The sequence below is a fragment of the Oncorhynchus clarkii genome, chromosome 29, assembly GCF_045791955.1.
Source record: "Oncorhynchus clarkii lewisi isolate Uvic-CL-2024 chromosome 29, UVic_Ocla_1.0, whole genome shotgun sequence".
NCBI classification, from domain to species: Eukaryota; Metazoa; Chordata; class Actinopteri; order Salmoniformes; family Salmonidae; genus Oncorhynchus; species Oncorhynchus clarkii.
The window spans coordinates 34,954,676-34,972,651 of record NC_092175.1 but is presented as its reverse complement, the minus strand read 5'-3'; the positions used below and the strand labels follow the sequence as shown (position 1 = coordinate 34,972,651).

General features: G+C 43.6%; 1 protein-coding gene across 6 annotated transcripts in view; it reads left to right on the top strand.

Moving 5' to 3' along the window:
• The window catches only part of LOC139388470 (dachshund homolog 2-like), a 282,435-nt gene that overhangs the window by 119,635 nt on the left and 144,824 nt on the right, over positions 1–17,976 (top strand). For all 6 annotated transcript variants that reach the window (XM_071135151.1, XM_071135147.1, XM_071135145.1 and 3 more), the window contains exon 2: positions 15,344–15,468. In XM_071135151.1, coding sequence (XP_070991252.1) covers positions 15,344–15,468 — 125 coding nt within the window. The remainder of the gene's footprint in view (positions 1–15,343; positions 15,469–17,976) is intronic.

The following is a 17,976-nucleotide window of genomic DNA, read 5'->3' as shown; positions in this document are numbered from 1 at the left end:
TGCTCTATATCGCTGTATGTTACTAGAGTTTATAACGACCTGCTCTATATCGCTGCATGTTACTAGAGTTTATAACGACCTGCTCTATATCGCTGTATGTTACTAGAGTTTATAACGACCTGCTCTATATCGCTGTATGTTACTAGAGTTTATAACGACCTGCTCTATATCGCTGCATGTTACTAGAGTTTATAACGACCTGCTCTATATCGCTGCATGTTACTAGAGTTTATAACGACCTGCTCTATATCGCTGCATGTTACTAGAGTTTATAACGACCTGCTCTATATCGCTGCATGTTACTAGAGTTTATAACGACCTGCTCTATATCGCTGCATGTTACTAGAGTTTATAACGACCTGCTCTATATCGCTGCATGTTACTAGAGTTTATAACGACCTGCTCTATATCGCTGTATGTTACTAGAGTTTATAACGACCTCCTCCGTATTTCTGTATGTTACTAGAGTTTATAACGACCTGCTCTATATCGCTGCATGTTACTAGAGTTTATAACGACCTGCTCTATATCGCTGCATGTTACTAGAGTTTATAACGACCTGCTCTATATCGCTGTATGTTACTAGAGTTTATAACGACCTGTTCTATATCGCTGTATGTTACTAGAGTTTATAACGACCTGCTCTATATCGCTGTATGTTACTAGAGTTTATAACGACCTGCTCTATATCGCTGTATGTTACTAGAGTTTATAACGACCTGCTCTATATCGCTGCATGTTACTAGAGTTTATAACGACCTGCTCTATATCGCTGCATGTTACTAGAGTTTATAACGACCTGCTCTATATCGCTGTATGTTACTAGAGTTTATAACGACCTGCTCTATATCGCTGCATGTTACTAGAGTTTATAACGACCTGCTCTATATCGCTGTATGTTACTAGAGTTTATAACGACCTCCTCCGTATTTCTGTATGTTACTAGAGTTTATAACGACCTGCTCTATATCGCTGCATGTTACTAGAGTTTATAACGACCTCCTCCGTATTTCTGTATGTTACTAGAGTTTATAACGACCTGCTCTATATCGCTGTATGTTACTAGAGTTTATAACGACCTGCTCTATATCGCTGTATGTTACTAGAGTTTATAACGACCTGCTCTATATCGCTGTATGTTACTAGAGTTTATAACGACCTGCTCTATATCGCTGTATGTTACTAGAGTTTATAACGACCTGCTCTATATCGCTGTATGTTACTAGAGTTTATAACGACCTGCTCTATATCGCTGCATGTTACTAGAGTTTATAACGACCTGCTCTATATCGCTGTATGTTACTAGAGTTTATAACGACCTGCTCTATATCGCTGCATGTTACTAGAGTTTATAACGACCTGCTCTATATCGCTGCATGTTACTAGAGTTTATAACGACCTCCTCCGTATTTCTGTATGTTACTAGAGTTTATAACGACCTGCTCTATATCGCTGCATGTTACTAGAGTTTATAACGACCTCCTCCGTATTTCTGTATGTTACTAGAGTTTATAACGACCTGCTCTATATCGCTGCATGTTACTAGAGTTTATAACGACCTGCTCTATATCGCTGTATGTTACTAGAGTTTATAACGACCTGCTCTATATCGCTGCATGTTACTAGAGTTTATAACGACCTGCTCTATATCGCTGCATGTTACTAGAGTTTATAACGACCTGCTCTATATCGCTGTATGTTACTTGAGTTTATAACGACCTGCTCTATATCGCTGCATGTTACTAGAGTTTATAACGACCTCCTCCGTATTGCTGTATGTTATTCTGTTTGCATTGTGTTTGTTCTCTACACAGTATTCATAAATGCATACGTTTTTTTGTTTGAGCAGTAAGCCTATCTTATTTTTCTTCTCATTTGTATTTTACTGTCCAGCCAAAGGTCTTGTTTATGGTAAAGTCCTAGAGATGATTTGAAGAAGTTATAGTAATAAATGATCATTCCTATGCGGAATCAAACTAAAGCGCAATGCTCAAGAATTTGTGTGCCAACGCTCTCTTAACATTCTTCCTTCCTATACCTTTGGAGCAAGGGTAGGGGTTAACGGGGGTCATTGATCAATAATAATCCAATACTTGATACAGTATAAACATTACGTCACACATTGCTTTCTCGGGTTACATGCATTGCCCAGCTAGCAGTTTTTCATATGTGGGATGGGCGTAGGGAGGTTTTATATACAGTATGTGGGATGGGCATAGGGAGGTTTTATATATGTGGAATGGGCATAGGGAGGTTTTATATATGTGGGATGGGCATAGGGAGGTTTTATATATGTGGAATGGGCATAGGGAGGTTTTATATATGTGGGATGGGCATAGGGAGGTTTAAATATGTGGAATGGGCATAGGGAGGTTGTATATATGTGGGATGGGTATAGGGAGGTTTTATATATGTGGAATGGGCATAGGGAGGTTTTATATATGTGGAATGGGCATAGGGAGGTTTTATATATGTGGAATGGGCATAGGGAGGTTTTATATATGTGGAATGGGCATAGGGAGGTTTTATAAATGTGGAATGGGCATAGGGAGGTTTTATATATGTGGAATGGGCATAGGGAGGTTTTATATATGTGGAATGGGCATAGGGAGGTTTTATAAATGTGGGATGGGCATAGGGAGGTTTTATATATGTGGGATGGGCATAGGGAGGTTTCAGCAGTTTGAGTTGAGTGTGTGGCCATATGGAGACTGACTTCTTCTGGGCATCAATGGGTCGGCCCCACCTCTCCCTCTCTCCGTCTCTCTCACTGTCTTTCCCTCGTTCTCACTGTGCTGGCACACTGGCAGCCTCTCTCTCCCTGGGATATGCAGGCCTCTCAAACATGAGTAATTGATGAATTGTATGCAATATGCAAATGTGAATGCATAAATCTCCTGACTGACAGCTTAATTTATGTGAGCCTTTAAGAATGCAGGATTAGATTTTAATTAAATATCTTCAAAGGCACCCTGACTTGTAATATGTTTTTTTTTGCAGTCTGCCATCTTTGTTGCTGTTAAAACAATTTCCCATTTAACATTTTAGAAATCAGATTGTTGTTAGGCCCGTTCTCCAACCACTTCACACTGTCCCTACCACCACCAGCCTCCACAAGTTTGTGTCAGACAAATGTCTTTGTTTGAAGTTAACACAAGTGGTTAGTGCAGCATGTTGCCATCCACTCACAACAAAGCTCTCCACAGATATTGGCCAACACTCTCTGGCTTTTGTCATTGAGAAGAGTGGGTGGAGTCATCAGTCATAATGAGAGGATGTTCTTCCTGGAGTAGCAGGTTAACCCAGACTTTGGCTCAGGCCACATCCTGTATTGTCGCTGCAAGACGAGCAGGTATCTGATTACTTTGAATATTTAATTAACCGGTTTGAAAAATGTCATGGGCACGTTTGCGACATTTTCGTGTGGACTAGAAATTGCTTAGTAACCCACTTTAAGTCGTCTCCAGGAGATGCAGTGATGCCGCCTGAGAGTTGAGGGTAATGATTGGACGAGAGCATTGCCAGGGTTTTTCTTTTCTGGTGAGTGAAACGTGCGGGAACGTGTGAATGACTTTTCACAGCCATCTGTTCCTTCTGCCCGGTGGAATCCTCTAAGGATGTGTGTGTGTGTGTGTGTGTGTGTGTGTGTGTGTGTGTGTGTGTGTGTGTGTGTGTGTGTGTGTGTGTGTGTGTGTGTGTGTGTGTGTGTGTGTGTGTGCCTTTGCTTCAGAGAGGGCAAACATGGAGGTGCATAGCAGCTGGAATGGGTATTATGCCCACCAATGAGGCTGTTTGTGGTTCAGTATTCCCGGTCGGTGTGAGTGCATCTGGATGTGAGGGGAGATGCTCTGCAGTACCACCTAGCTGACTCCTAGTGCATGGTGGACAGGGGGAACATGTGGGCTTGAAAATCATATTCAGCATTTCTACATTCTTTTTTTGTAAATATGGAAAAGTAAACGCTGTTAGGAAACGTAACACTTTCACTACTGCAAAAATATGGAAGTCAAGTATTTAACCCCAAAACATTGTCTTTGTAATTACATAAATAATTTGGAGCAATATAAAATCAATCCACAGTTTGATTGAATACCGGCACAAGTTTCTACCTCCATGGCTGAAGCAGAGCATAAAGGTTCACACAGGACATGGAGGGACCGGGCTCTGCAGAACTCTATTGATCTACAGTGTATCTCATTTAGGCCCTTTGTTGCATTGGGACATTTGATGTAGATTCTGCTCTTGGAGTCAGAGCAAAGATAGTCAGCAGGACCAGCTTATACAAGGAAGCCCCTGCTGCCAGCTTGGAAAGAGTGTCAGGAACAAACTGCTCAGTGGGGCCAAATAAGAAAATAGTTCCAGTCTCCTGAGGGAAAAGGCCAAGTTGGCACACAATCGCCCCGCAAAAGAAATGACACGGGTGAGCGAGAGGGAAATAAGTCGGCCACTCCACACAACAACAAAAAAGGACCATTTCTTTACTTCAACAATCAGCTATGTGTATGGAAAACAACCCACCCTCCAAAGGAAGCCCTCTCTCATTTAAGCTATGTGTATGGAAACCAACCCACCCTCCAAAGGAAGCCCTCTCTCATTTAAGATATGTGTATGGAAACCAACCCACCCTCCAAAGGAAGCCCTCTCTCATTTAAGATATGTGTATGGAAACCAACCCACCCTCCAAAGGAAGCCCTCTCTCATTTAAGCTATGTGTATGGAAACCAACCCACCCTCCAAAGGAAGCCCTCTCTCATTTAAGCTATGTGTATGGAAACCAACCCACCCTCCAAAGGAAGCCCTCTCTCATTTAAGCTATGTGTATGGAAAACAACCCACCCTCCAAAGGAAGCCCTCTCTCATTTAAGCTATGTGTATGGAAACCAACCCACCCTCCAAAGGAAGCCCTCTCTCATTTAAGATATGTGTATGGAAACCAACCCACCCTCCAAAGGAAGCCCTCTCTCATTTAAGCTATGTGTATGGAAACCAACCCACCCTCCATAGGAAGCCCTCTCTCATTTAAGCTATGTGTATGGAAACCAACCCACCCTCCATAGGAAGCCCTCTCTCATTTAAGCTATGTGTATGGAAACCAACCCACCCTCCAAAGGAAGCCCTCTCTCATTTAAGCTATGTGTATGGAAACCAACCCACCCTCCAAAGGAAGCCCTCTCTCATTTAAGCTATGTGTATGGAAACCAACCCACCCTCCAAAGGAAGCCCTCTCTCATTTAAGCTATGTGTATGGAAACCAACCCACCCTCCAAAGGAAGCCCTCTCTCATTTCAGCTATGTGTATGGAAAACAACCCACCCTCCATAGGAAGCCCTCTCTCATTTAAGATATGTGTATGGAAAACAACCCACCCTCCAAAGGAAGCCCTCTCTCATTTAAGCTATGTGTATGGAAACCAACCCACCCTCCATAGGAAGCCCTCTCTCATTTAAGCTATGTGTATGGAAACCAACCCACCCTCCATAGGAAGCCCTCTCTCATTTAAGCTATGTGTATGGAAACCAACCCACCCTCCATAGGAAGCCCTCTCTCATTTAAGCTATGTGTATGGAAACCAACCCACCCTCCAAAGGAAGCCCTCTCTCATTTAAGCTATGTGTATGGAAACCAACCCACCCTCCAAAGGAAGCCCTCTCTCATTTAAGCTATGTGTATGGAAAACAACCCACCCTCCAAAGGAAGCCCTCTCTCATTTAAGCTATGTGTATGGAAACCAACCCACCCTCCAAAGGAAGCCCTCTCTCATTTAAGCTATGTGTATGGAAACCAACCCACCCTCCAAAGGAAGCCCTCTCTCATTTAAGCTATGTGTATGGAAACCAACCCACCCTCCAAAGGAAGCCCTCTCTCATTTAAGCTATGTGTATGGAAACCAACCCACCCTCCAAAGGAAGCCCTCTCTCATTTAAGCTATGTGTATGGAAACCAACCCACCCTCCATAGGAAGCCCTCTCTCATTTAAGCTATGTGTATGGAAACTAACCCACCCTCCAAAGGAAGCCCTCTCTCATTTAAGCTATGTGTATGGAAACCAACCCACCCTCCAAAGAAAGTCCTCTCTCATTTAAGCTATGTGTATGGAAACCAACCCACCCTCCAAAGGAAGCCCTCTCTCATTTAAGCTATGTGTATGGAAACCAACCCACCCTCCAAAGGAAGCCCTCTCTCATTTAAGCTATGTGTATGGAAACCAACCCACCCTCCAAAGGAAGCCCTCTCTCATTTAAGCTATGTGTATGGAAACCAACCCACCCTCCAAAGGAAGCCCTCTCTCAGTTAAGCTATGTGTATGGAAACCAACCCACCCTCCAAAGGAAGCCCTCTCTCATTTAAGCTATGTGTATGGAAACCAACCCACCCTCCAAAGGAAGCCCTCTCTCATTTCAGCTATGTGTATGGAAACCAACCCACCCTCTAAAGGAAGCCCTCTCTCATTTAAGATGTTGAAGGAAACGTCTGGTTAATCTGCTCAAAAGGTTTCAACAGTGTTTTATAAATCCCCTTCCTCTCCGGAAGTTTCCACACGTTATCGGAACGTTCTGGTTATTAATGGGTTCTCAAGAGACTTTCTTTTTGAGGGACACAAACCAAACATAACATTCTCATAATTTGGTTTATGCATTATTAGGCCCCTAAGAAAGTAGAGTAGTCTGCAAATTATAGTGTAGTTTGTTTTAAACAAATATAAACTTCCCTGTAATGTTATGGCAAAATGGTGGCCAATTTGATTAAAAGGTAATTTATTTAAGTATGACATTAATTGCACTGAGCACATCAGAAACATTTAATTGTCATTTTAGCTAATTATCTTCTCTCCAGTGAATTAGTCTCATCTTCAGTATCAGGTGTTCCGCTTATGTCATCATCATTTACCAGTGTGATGGAAGACACAGGTGGAAGGGACCTCCGTTTTCCTATAAGCCATAAATTACAAGACCGAATATATGAATAACGTATCTGAAGTAGTTCTTTCTGTGTCATATACAGTAGGCCTGCACTGTATTACAACACCCTTGTCTGTGAATTTACTGTAGAGGTGGTTGTTCCTGCACTTCTGGGCAGTTAGACAAATTACTACCCCATAATATTGTCTCCATGGCAACAGTAACTGATGACCTAATAAATACCTTTATCGTATTTTGAAGTTAATTACAACACTTGGACATGTAAGGCCGGCTTATGTAGTCACATCTATTCATTCTCTATTATTGTAAAGTCTATGCATACTCCTAGAAAATGTTAAGGGCCAAGGTAACTCAAGGACGAAAATAAACAATCCCACCCTCCCCCCAACAAAAAAAGATTGTATGTGAGTATGTACAGGATATCTGAATATGAATGTACTCAGTACTCAGCAAACCCAATCATCTTTAATGTATGAAAATGAAATAAGCAAAGACTGAAAACCCGGAACCTTCATAGTGGCTTAATTACACTGTTTAAAAACAGTGGGCCCTGCTCTATGGTGAGCTGACAGGACCCTGCTCTATGGTGGCCTGACAGGACCCTGCTCTATGGTGAGCTGACAGGACCCTGCTCTATGGTGGCCTGACAGGACCCTGCTCTATGGTGAGCTGACAGGACCCTGCTCTATGGTGGCCTGACAGGACCCTGCTCTATGGTGAGCTGACAGGACCCTGCTCTATGGTGAGCTGACAGGACCCTGCTCTATGGTGGCCTGACAGGACCCTGCTCTATGGTGGCCTGACAGGACCCTGCTCTATGGTGAGCTGACAGGACCCTGCTCTATGGTGGTCTGACAGGACCCTGCTCTATGGTGAGCTGACAGGACTCTGCTCTATGGTGAGCTGACAGGACCCTGCTCTATGGTGAGCTGACAGGATCCTGTGATTCATGTTGAGTTCTCTTTTTGCTTTCTTCTTTTTACACGCTTGGCTGTTCATAGTTTTTAATTAGATTAGTAAGGTGACAATTGTGAGTGCTGTGCAATTTCTAAACGTAGCTCAAGCAGACAGCCAACAAGTCATGAGGGGTATGACTGTGGGAGGGGGGGGGGGGGGGGGGGTGAGGGAAGGAGGATGGAACGGGGTGAAGGGGGTTGAGGGTGAGTGCAGAAGGGGGTGTGATCATTGCTGCCACCTCCCTGGTGTAACAGATTGAGGGTCACATGAAGTTTATCATCGATTGGAATTGCAGGCCAGTCAATAGAGAATATTGCACACAGTGGAGTACTGTAGCAGAGCTCCTAGTTCTGCCGTACTGTAGCAGAGCTCACTAGTTCTGCCGTACTGGAGCAGAGCTCCTAGTTCTGCCGTACTGTAGCAGAGCTCACTAGTTCTGCCGTACTGGAGCAGAGCTCCTAGTTCTGCTGTGCTGTAGCAGAGCTCACTAGTTCTGCTGTACTGTAGCAGAGCTCCTAGTTCTGCCGTACTGTAGCAGAGCTCACTAGTTCTGCTGTACTGTAGCAGAGCTCACTAGTTCTGCTGTACTGTAGCAGAGCTCACTAGTTCTGCTGTACTGTAGCATAGCTCACTAGTTCTGCTGGACTGTAGCAGAGCTCCTAGTTCTGCCGTACTGTAGCAGAGCTCACTAGTTCTGCTGTACTGTAGCAGAGCTCACTAGTTCTGCTGTACTGTAGCATAGCTCACTAGTTCTGCTGGACTGTAGCAGAGCTCCTAGTTCTGCCGTACTGTAGCAGAGCTCACTAGTTCTGCTGTACTGTAGCAGAGCTCACTAGTTCTGCTGTACTGTAGCATAGCTCACTAGTTCTGCTGTACTGTAGCAGAGCTCACTAGTTCTGCTGTACTGTAGCAGAGCTCACTAGTTCTGCTGTACTGTAGCATAGCTCACTAGTTCTGCTGTACTGTAGCAGAGCTCACTAGTTCTGCCGTACTGTAGCAGAGCTCACTAGTTCTGCCGTACTGTAGCAGAGCTCACTAGTTCTGCTGTACTGTAGCAGAGCTCACTAGTTCTGCCGTACTGTAGCAGAGCTCACTAGTTCTGCTGTACTGTAGCAGAGCTCACTAGTTCTGCTGGACTGTAGCAGAGCTCCTAGTTCTGCTGTGCTGTAGCAGAGCTCACTAGTTCTGCTGGACTGTAGTAGAGCTCCTAGTTCTGCTGTACTGTAGCATAGCTCACTAGTTCTGCTGTACTGTAGCAGAGCTCACTAGTTCTGCCGTACTGTAGCAGAGCTCACTAGTTCTGCCGTACTGTAGCAGAGCTCACTAGTTCTGCCGTACTGTAGCAGAGCTCACTAGTTCTGCCGTACTGTAGCAGTTCAGTCACTTTCGGTAATCTGGGTCATTTTCTGTGGAAGACCAATAAACTGTTCCTTGACAAACACCTCATGTTCAGGGCTGTGTAACTGACCCATGTCAGTAAGTAACTATTTAATAAACATAAAAAAGGTTTTTAATTACTTTATTTTCTATTGAGGTGAGTGACTCCTCCAACTAGAGTCCTTGGCTCCTCTGACTGTGAATGTTCAGGTGAATCATACTTAAAACAAAATAAACTGGCCAGAGAAAAGAGAAGAACAAGACATTAAAGGGGAATGAACAAACAGCTGAATCGAAATGGACTGTTGTGGCAGCTTGTGAGTGAATGCCTTTGTGTTGAACAGAGAGAGTGGGGCACGGCGAACGAGAGAGAGAGAGACGGACGCTGCTTCACAGCCAATGGGCTTTGTTCTAATGGCAACACTCTGTTTGGAACACTGATAAGAGCCTTCCATTTGTCTCTCCACGGTTCTTTTCTTTCTGTCCTCTGTTCTCCGTTCAAGTCTTCTCTGCGTCTTTTGTACTTTAAAGCGGATCCCAGGCCAGCCAAGTGTAGTGGCATCTGGAGCATCTAGTGCAGCTTTTTCAACCACGTCTCTGAAGACTACTCTGATTTGTTCCCATATTGAACACCCCCCTCCTTTTACTTGTATGCTGATTGCTCTGTGGTCTTGTTTGTGTTTGTAGCCATTGCAATATTAATGAAATACAGAATGAGGCAACAACACAGCGTTTTTGTTGTTGTTATTGTTCCTGGACGCTGGCCAATGGTATACAGCGCTGGAATTAGCATTTTTCTTTTCAAGCCCCCCCCCATAGCCTACTTCATTCAGCCTGTCACATACATACATGTCTGTCTCTGCGACAGAAACACCCTATCAGTCCAGTACACTCTTTAAGGGTCTACTGTTAGGAAGTGAGGAAGGGCGTGTGTGTGTGAGGGGTTGTGAAACGTAAGGAACGGTTTGACTAGCTTCTCACTTCCTGACCCCAGAGGGAAGGAATCTTAGTCTGATGTTACAGCGTCAGACACCAAACCCTGAAACAATGTGTCTGAATGCTGGCGACCCCTTATCAGATATGGCCTTGCTGGAATATGCTATGTCCCCTGTGCACTTCAAGGCATATGTGTTTGAGGTGATTATTATCAAGCTTTTGTGTGTGTCCTGTGTTATCAGTGGAGAGGATCTCTGTCTACCTGCTGTCTCTGTCTAATCCCCCCATAGTGGGACGGGGACGGGGGGGATGGGAGGACAAGCGTACAGGAGGATGAGGGGACGGGAGGATGGGGGGACAGGAGGATGAGGGGACGGGAGGATGGGGGGATGGGAGGACGAGGGGAAGGGAGGACAAGCGTACAGGAGGATGAGGGGACGGGAGGATGGGGGACAGGAGGATGAGGGGACAGGAGGATGGGGGGATGGGAGGACGAGGGGATGGGGTGATGGGAGGACGAGGGGACAGAAGGATGAGGGGACGGGAGGAAGAGGGGACGGGAAGATGGGAGGACGAGGGGACGGGAGGATGGGGGGACAGGAGGACGAGGGGACGGGAGGATGGGGGGATGGGAGGACGAGGGGACGGGAGGATGGGAGGACGAGGGGACAATGGGACGGGAGGATGGGGGGACAGGAGGACGAGGGGACGGGAGGATGGGGAGATGGGAGGACGAGGGGACGGGAGGATGGGGGGACAGGAGGACGAGGGGACGGGAGGATGGGGGGATGGGAGGATGAGGGGACGGGAGGACGAGGGGATGGGGTGATGGGAGGATGAGGGGACAGAAGGATGAGGGGACGGGAGGAAGAGGGGACGGGAGGATGGGAGGACGAGGGGACGGGAGGATGGGGGGACAGGAGGACGAGGGGACGGGAGGATGGGGGGATGGGATGACGAGGGGACGGGGGGATGGGAGGACGAGCGTACAGGAGGATGAGGGGACGGGAGGATGGGGGGACAGGAGGACGAGGGGACGGGGGGATGGGAGGACGAGGGGACGGGAGGATGGGAGGACGAGGGGACGAGGGGACGGGAGGATGGGGGGACAGGAGGACGAGGGGACAGGAGGATGGGGGGATGGGAGGACGAGGGGATGGGGTGATGGGAGGACGAGGGGACAGAAGGATGAGGGGACGGGAGGAAGAGGGGACGGGAGGATGGGGGGATGGGAGGACGAGGGGACGAGGGGATGAGAGGATGGGGGGATGGGAGGACGAGGGGACGGGAGGATGGGAGGACGAGGGGATTGGGTGATGGGAGGACGAAGGGACAGAAGGATGAGGGGACGGGAGGAAGAGGGGACAGGAGGGCGAGGGGACGGGAGAACGGGAGGAAGGGGGGATGGGGGACAAGAGGACGAGGGGACAGGAGGAAGAGGGGACAGGGGACGGGAGGAAGAGGGGACGGGGGGACAGGAGGAAGAGGGGACGAGGAGACAGGAGGACGAGGGGACGGGGGGACAGGAGGAAGAGGGGACGGGGGGACAGGAGGAAGAGGGGACGGGGGGACAGGAGGACGAGGGGACGGGGGGACAGGAGGACAGGGGGGTGACAAATATATGCTGGTGTGAGTGACGAGAGGAGGTGACTAATATTGTTAAGGTCTTATGAGGCTTCAAATATCTGAAAAAGATGGAATAACATTGTGGGGTTTTATAGGTTTGTCGAGTGTGTTTCACATAAGTATGAAATATGACCAGCGCAACAATAATTAATAGAAATTAGACTAGCAATTATCCTGGAAATATCTGAATTTCTTTCGTTTTTAGATTTTTTAAATTTATTTTTATTTCACCTTTATTTAACCAGGTAGGTCAGTTGAGAACAAGTTCTCATTTACAACTGTGACCTGGCCAAGATAAAGCAAAGCAGTGCGACACAAACAACAACACAGAGTTACACATGGAATAAACAAGCGTACAGTCAATAATACAATAGAAAAAAAAGAAAGTCTCTATACAGTGTGTGCAAATGGCGTGAGGAGGTAAGGCAATAAATAGGCCATAGTAGCGAAGTAATTACAGTTTAGCAAATTAACACTGGAGTGATAGATGAGCAGATGATGATGTGCAAGTAGAAATACTGGTGTGCAAAAGAGCAAGTAAAAAAGTAAATAAAAACAATATAGGGATAGAATGAGGTGGGAGGTAGATTGGGTGGGCTATTTACAGATGGACTATGTACAGCTGCAGCGATCGGTTAGCTGTTTAACGTTAGTGAGGGAAATATAAGTCTCCAGCTTCAGCGATTTTTGCAATTCGTTCCAGTCATTGGCAGCAGAGAACTGGAAGGAAAGGCAGCCAAATTAGGTGTTGGCTTTGCGGATGACTAGTGAGATATACCTACTGGAGCGCGTGCTACAGGTGGGTGTTGTTATCGTGACCGGTGAGCTGAGATAAGGCGGAGCTTTACCTAGCAAAGACTTATAGATGACCTGGAGCCTGTGGGTCTGGCGACGAATATGTAGCGAGGGCCAGCCGACTAGAGCATACAGGTCGCAGTGGTGGGTGGTTTAAGGGGCTTTGGTGACAAAACAGATGGCACTGTGATAGACTGCATCCAGTTTGCTCAATAGAGTATTGGAACCTATTTTGTAAATGACATCGCTGAAGTTGAGGATTGGTAGGATAGTCAGTTTTACGGTGATATGTTTGGCGGCGTGAGTGAAGGAGGCTTTGTTGCGAAATAGGAAGTTGATTCTAGATTTGATTTTGGATTGGAGATGTTTAAGAGTAGCAATCCCGGATCCGGGAGCGTAATCATAGCCTCAAACGAATTAGCATAACGCAGCGGACATAATTACCCCTAGAAAATGTTCCTATTCATGAAAATCACAAATGAAATATATTGAGACACAGCTTAGCCTTTTGTTAATAACACTGTCATCTCAGATTTTCAAAATATGCGTTACAGCCAACGCTAGACAAGCATTTGTGTAAGTTTATCATGGCATAATGCTATGCTAGGCTCTCCTGGCAGCAGGCAACATTTTCACAAAAATAAGAAAAGCAATCAAATTAAATCATTTACCTTTGAAGAACTTCGCATCTTTTCACTCAGGAGACTCCCAGTTAGATAGCAAATGTTCCTTTTTTCCAAAAATATTATTTTTGTAGGCGAAATAGCTCCCGTTTGTTCATCATGCTTGGCTGAGAAATCGACCGGAAAATGCTACCACTCCAACTTTTTTCCAAATTAGCTCCATAATATCGACAGAAACATGGCAAACGTTGTTTAGAATCAATCCTCAAGGTGTTTTTAACATATATATTTGATAATATGTCCGTCGAGGCAATTGGTTTCTCATAAGAAGCGATTGGAAAAATGGCTACCTCAGTATTTTACGCAATATTTTCTGCGGGAGACACCATGTGACCACTTGCTAAATGTGGTCCCTTACGGCTATTCTTCAACAGAAATGCGGAAAAAGACGTCACAATGCTGTAGACACCTTGGGGAATACGTAGAAAATGTAAGCTCATTCGTAGCTCATTCACAGCCATATAAGGAGTCATTGGCATGAGGCGGTTTCAAAAAATGCGGCACTTCCTGATTGGATTTTAAATGAGTTTCGCCTGTAACATCAGTTCTGTTGCACTCACAGACAATATCTTTGCAGTTTTGGAAACGTCAGAGTGTTTTCTATCCAAAGCTGTCAATTATATGCATAGTCGAGCATCTTTTCGTGACAATATATCTTGTTTAAAACGGGAACGTTTTTCATCCAAAAATGTAAATATCGCCCCCTAGTCGTAAAAGGTTAATATGAGTTTGGAAGGAGAGTTTACAGTCTAGCCAGACACCTAGGTATTTGTAGTTGTCCACGTATTCTAAGTCAGAACCGTCCAGAGTAGTGATGCTAGTCGGGCGGGTGGGTGCGGGCAGCGAACAGTTGAAAAGCATGCATTTAGTTTTACATTTAAGAGCAGTTGGAGGCCACGGAAGGAGTGTTGTATGGCATTGAAGCTCGTTTGGAGGTTAGTTAACACAGTGTCCAAAGAAGGGCCAGATGTTTACAGAATGGTGTCATCTGCGTAGTGGTGGATCTGGGAATCACCCACAGCAAGAGCGACATCGTTGATATATACAGAGAAAATAGTCAGCCCGAGAATTGAACCCTCTGGTACCCCCATAGAGACTGCCAGAGGTCCGGACAACAGGCCCTCCGATTTGACACACTGAACTCTGTCTGAGAAGTAGTTGGTGAACCAGGCGAGGCAATCATTTGAGAAACCAAGGCTTTTGAGTCTGCTGATAAGGATACGGTGATTGACAGAGTCGAAAGCCTTGGCCAGGTCGATGAACACGGCGGCACAGTATTGTCTTTTATCGATGCGGTTATGATATCGTTTAGTACCTTGAGCGTGGCTGAGGTGCACCTGTGACCAGCTCGGAAACCGGATTGCACAGCGGAGAAGGTACGGTGGAATTCGAAATGGTCGGTGATCTGTTTATTAACTTGGCTTTCGAAGACTTTAGAAAGGCAGGGCAGGAATGATATAGGTCTGTAACAGTTTGGGTCTAGTGTCACCCCCTTTGAAGAGGGGGATGACCGCGGCAGCTTTATAATCTTTTGGGATCTCGAACGATATGAAAGAGAGGTTGAACAGACTGGTAATAAGGGTTGCAATAATGGCGGCGTATAATTTTAAAAAGTTAGTGTCCAGATTGTCTATCCCAGCTGATTTTTAAGGGTCCAGGTTTTGCAGCTCTTTCAGAACATCTGCTATCTGGATTTGGGTGAAGGAGGAACTGGGGAGGCTTGGGCGAGTAGCTGCGGGGGGTGCGGAGCTGTTGGCCGGGGTTGGGGAGGAGGAAAGTCATTAACGTATAATTTCCTTCTCTTAGTGTCTATTGTTGTCAATTTAAATGATAGAGAATGTGATACAATTTTCATATCACGCTTGCTACGTATGTAGAGAAATTTAAAATCAACCATTGTACATGTATCAATCAATGGCCTCTTACACTGTGAGCCTATGTGGTCTAAGTAAAATGTTTTTAAATAGTAGATCATTTTCTGTATATTCACGGTGATCTCTCTCTCTCACTTTCTCTCTCCCTCTCCTCCTTCTCTCCCTCTCTCTGCAGCTCCAGGCCTGGCCGACCACCCAAGCGTTCCCTGGGGGTAGCGATGCAGGAAAGCTCCAGGCTTCTTCCCCACAGTGTCCACGGCCTACTGTCTCCCGGCCTCCTCTCATCCATGTCGCCCGGAGGTAAGATCTCTCTCATCCATGTGCAGCCACTCTAAACATGCACACAACCATCAGTCCCAATAAGAAAAAACGAATTTACCCTCCACCAGTCTAACCTCTACCTTCCATTAATTATGTATTTTAATGATGTATTTTGTTTGATAAAAAAATAGAGAGCCATCAGGTGTCCTATCCAAGAGACTTGGATTTATCACATTTTCATGAAAGCGATTCTGTTATCTTTTCCCTTGAGGTCCCTGTCTCTATTTCCAGGCGCCTTTCTTTCTCCCCTCCTCTCATCTCCACCCCCTGCTTCTGCAAATCAGCTCTTATTGATTTCCTCCTCTGTCCTTCACTGGTCACTACTGCTGCTCACACAGAGGTTACACTATTGGATTTCTGTAGCCTTTTCTCACACATGCATTTGCTCTCTCGCTCTCTCGTTCTCTCTTTCCTTCCTTCCTTCCTTCCTTCCTTCCTTCCTTCCTTCCTTCCTTCCTTCCTTCCTTCCTTCTCTCTCTCTCTCTCTCTCTCTCTCTCTCTCTCTCTCTCTCTCTCTCTCTCTCTCTCTCTCTCTCTCTCTCTCTCTCTCTCTCTCTCTCTCTCTCTCTCTCTCTCTCTCTCTCTCTCTCTCACTCACTCTTTCCTTTTGTCTCTCTCTTTCCTTCTCTCTTTCTCTTTCCTTCCTTCTCTCTCTCTCTTTCCTTTTCTCTCAATCTCTCTCTCTCTCCTATTCCCTTTCCAGTCTCTATCTCCGTTGTTGCTGTAGGCCTTTCCTTCTCCTTTCTCCTCTTAATATAATTGCAATATGATGGAATCTATTTGATAAAGCTAACGTTGTTGCATAAACACAATGCCTGTCTCTATGCTGTGTTTGCATGTGTCTATTGGAAAGTGTACCTACAGCAAACTACAGGTTCTGTCTTGTTAAGAACTTTTGACATTTTTTCTCTAAATTGCTGATGGTGGCGGTTTAGTCCTCACAATGGCCAGCAAGGATATTGATCTGTGCAGACGAGTAGTCTGAGCAGTCAGTTAGCCATGCTAGTGATTGATTTAAGATTACTGTTATTATTCTCCTCCCCTGCAGTGGCTGGTGGGCCTTCTTTAAAATGCACATGAAAATCATTTACATTTGGTATCGTCTCGGTCTATCAGTGTAAAACTCAACTCAGGCAGTAGAGTTGCTGTCTGCCTGTCTGTCAGATGACTCGACTCAATTAGATACTAGTAGACAAGTAGTCTTATCTTTTCAATATGAACATGTAGTTTAATGAGATAATGAAGTACAACCTTTAATTATTTTGATATTATTATTTTTTACCTTTAATGGCCAAGCAGTGTTGTAGTTGCAAAATCCATGTTTTGTTTTCGTTTCCACAGGTTTTGTTAATACAGCTAGAGGTATATTATTCCTGAAAAGCCTTTGAATTAAGGTAATGGGGCAACTTGCTGATCTCTTAAATATCAGCCTTTTCCACTGCTCATTCCTATAAGCAAACAACATATTTAGATATGTTTATTAAGATATGTATATATATATGTATATTTAGATATGTTTATTTAGATATGTATATATATATGTATATTTAGATATGTTTATTTAGATATGTTTATTTAGATATGTATATTTAGATATGTTTATTAAGATATGTTTATTAAGATATGTATATATGTATATTTAGATATGTTTATTTAGATATGTATATATGTATATTTAGATATGTTTATTTAGATATGTTTATTTAGATATGTATATATGTATATTTAGATATGTTTATTTAGATATGTTTATTTAGATATGTATATTTAGATATGGTTATTTAGATATGTATATATGTATATTTAGATATGTTTATTTAGATATGTTTATTTAGATATGTATATATATATATTTAGATATGTTTATTTAGATATGTATATATGTATATTTAGATATGTTTATTTAGATATGTTTATTTAGATATGTATATTTAGATATGGTTATTTAGATATGTTTATTTGGATATGTATATTTGGATATGTATATATGTATATTTAGATATGTTTATTAAGATATGTTTATTAAGATATGTTTATTAAGATATGTTTATTTAGATATGCATATATATGTATATTTAGATATGTTTATTAAGATATGTTTATTTTGATATGTGTATTAAGATATGTATATTTTGATATGTTTATTAAGATATGTTTATTAAGATATGTTTATTAAGATATGTATATATATGTATATTTAGATATGTTTATTTAGATATGTATATATATGTATATTTAGATATGTTTATTTAGATATGTTTATTAAGATATGTTTATTTTGATATGTGTATTAAGATATGTATATTTTGATATGTTTATTAAGATATGTTTATTAAGATATGTTTATTAAGATATGTATATATATGTATATTTAGATATGTTTATTTAGATATGTATATATATGTATATTTAGATATGTTTATTTAGATATGTTTATTAAGATATGTTTATTAAGATATGTATATATATGTATATTTAGATATGTTT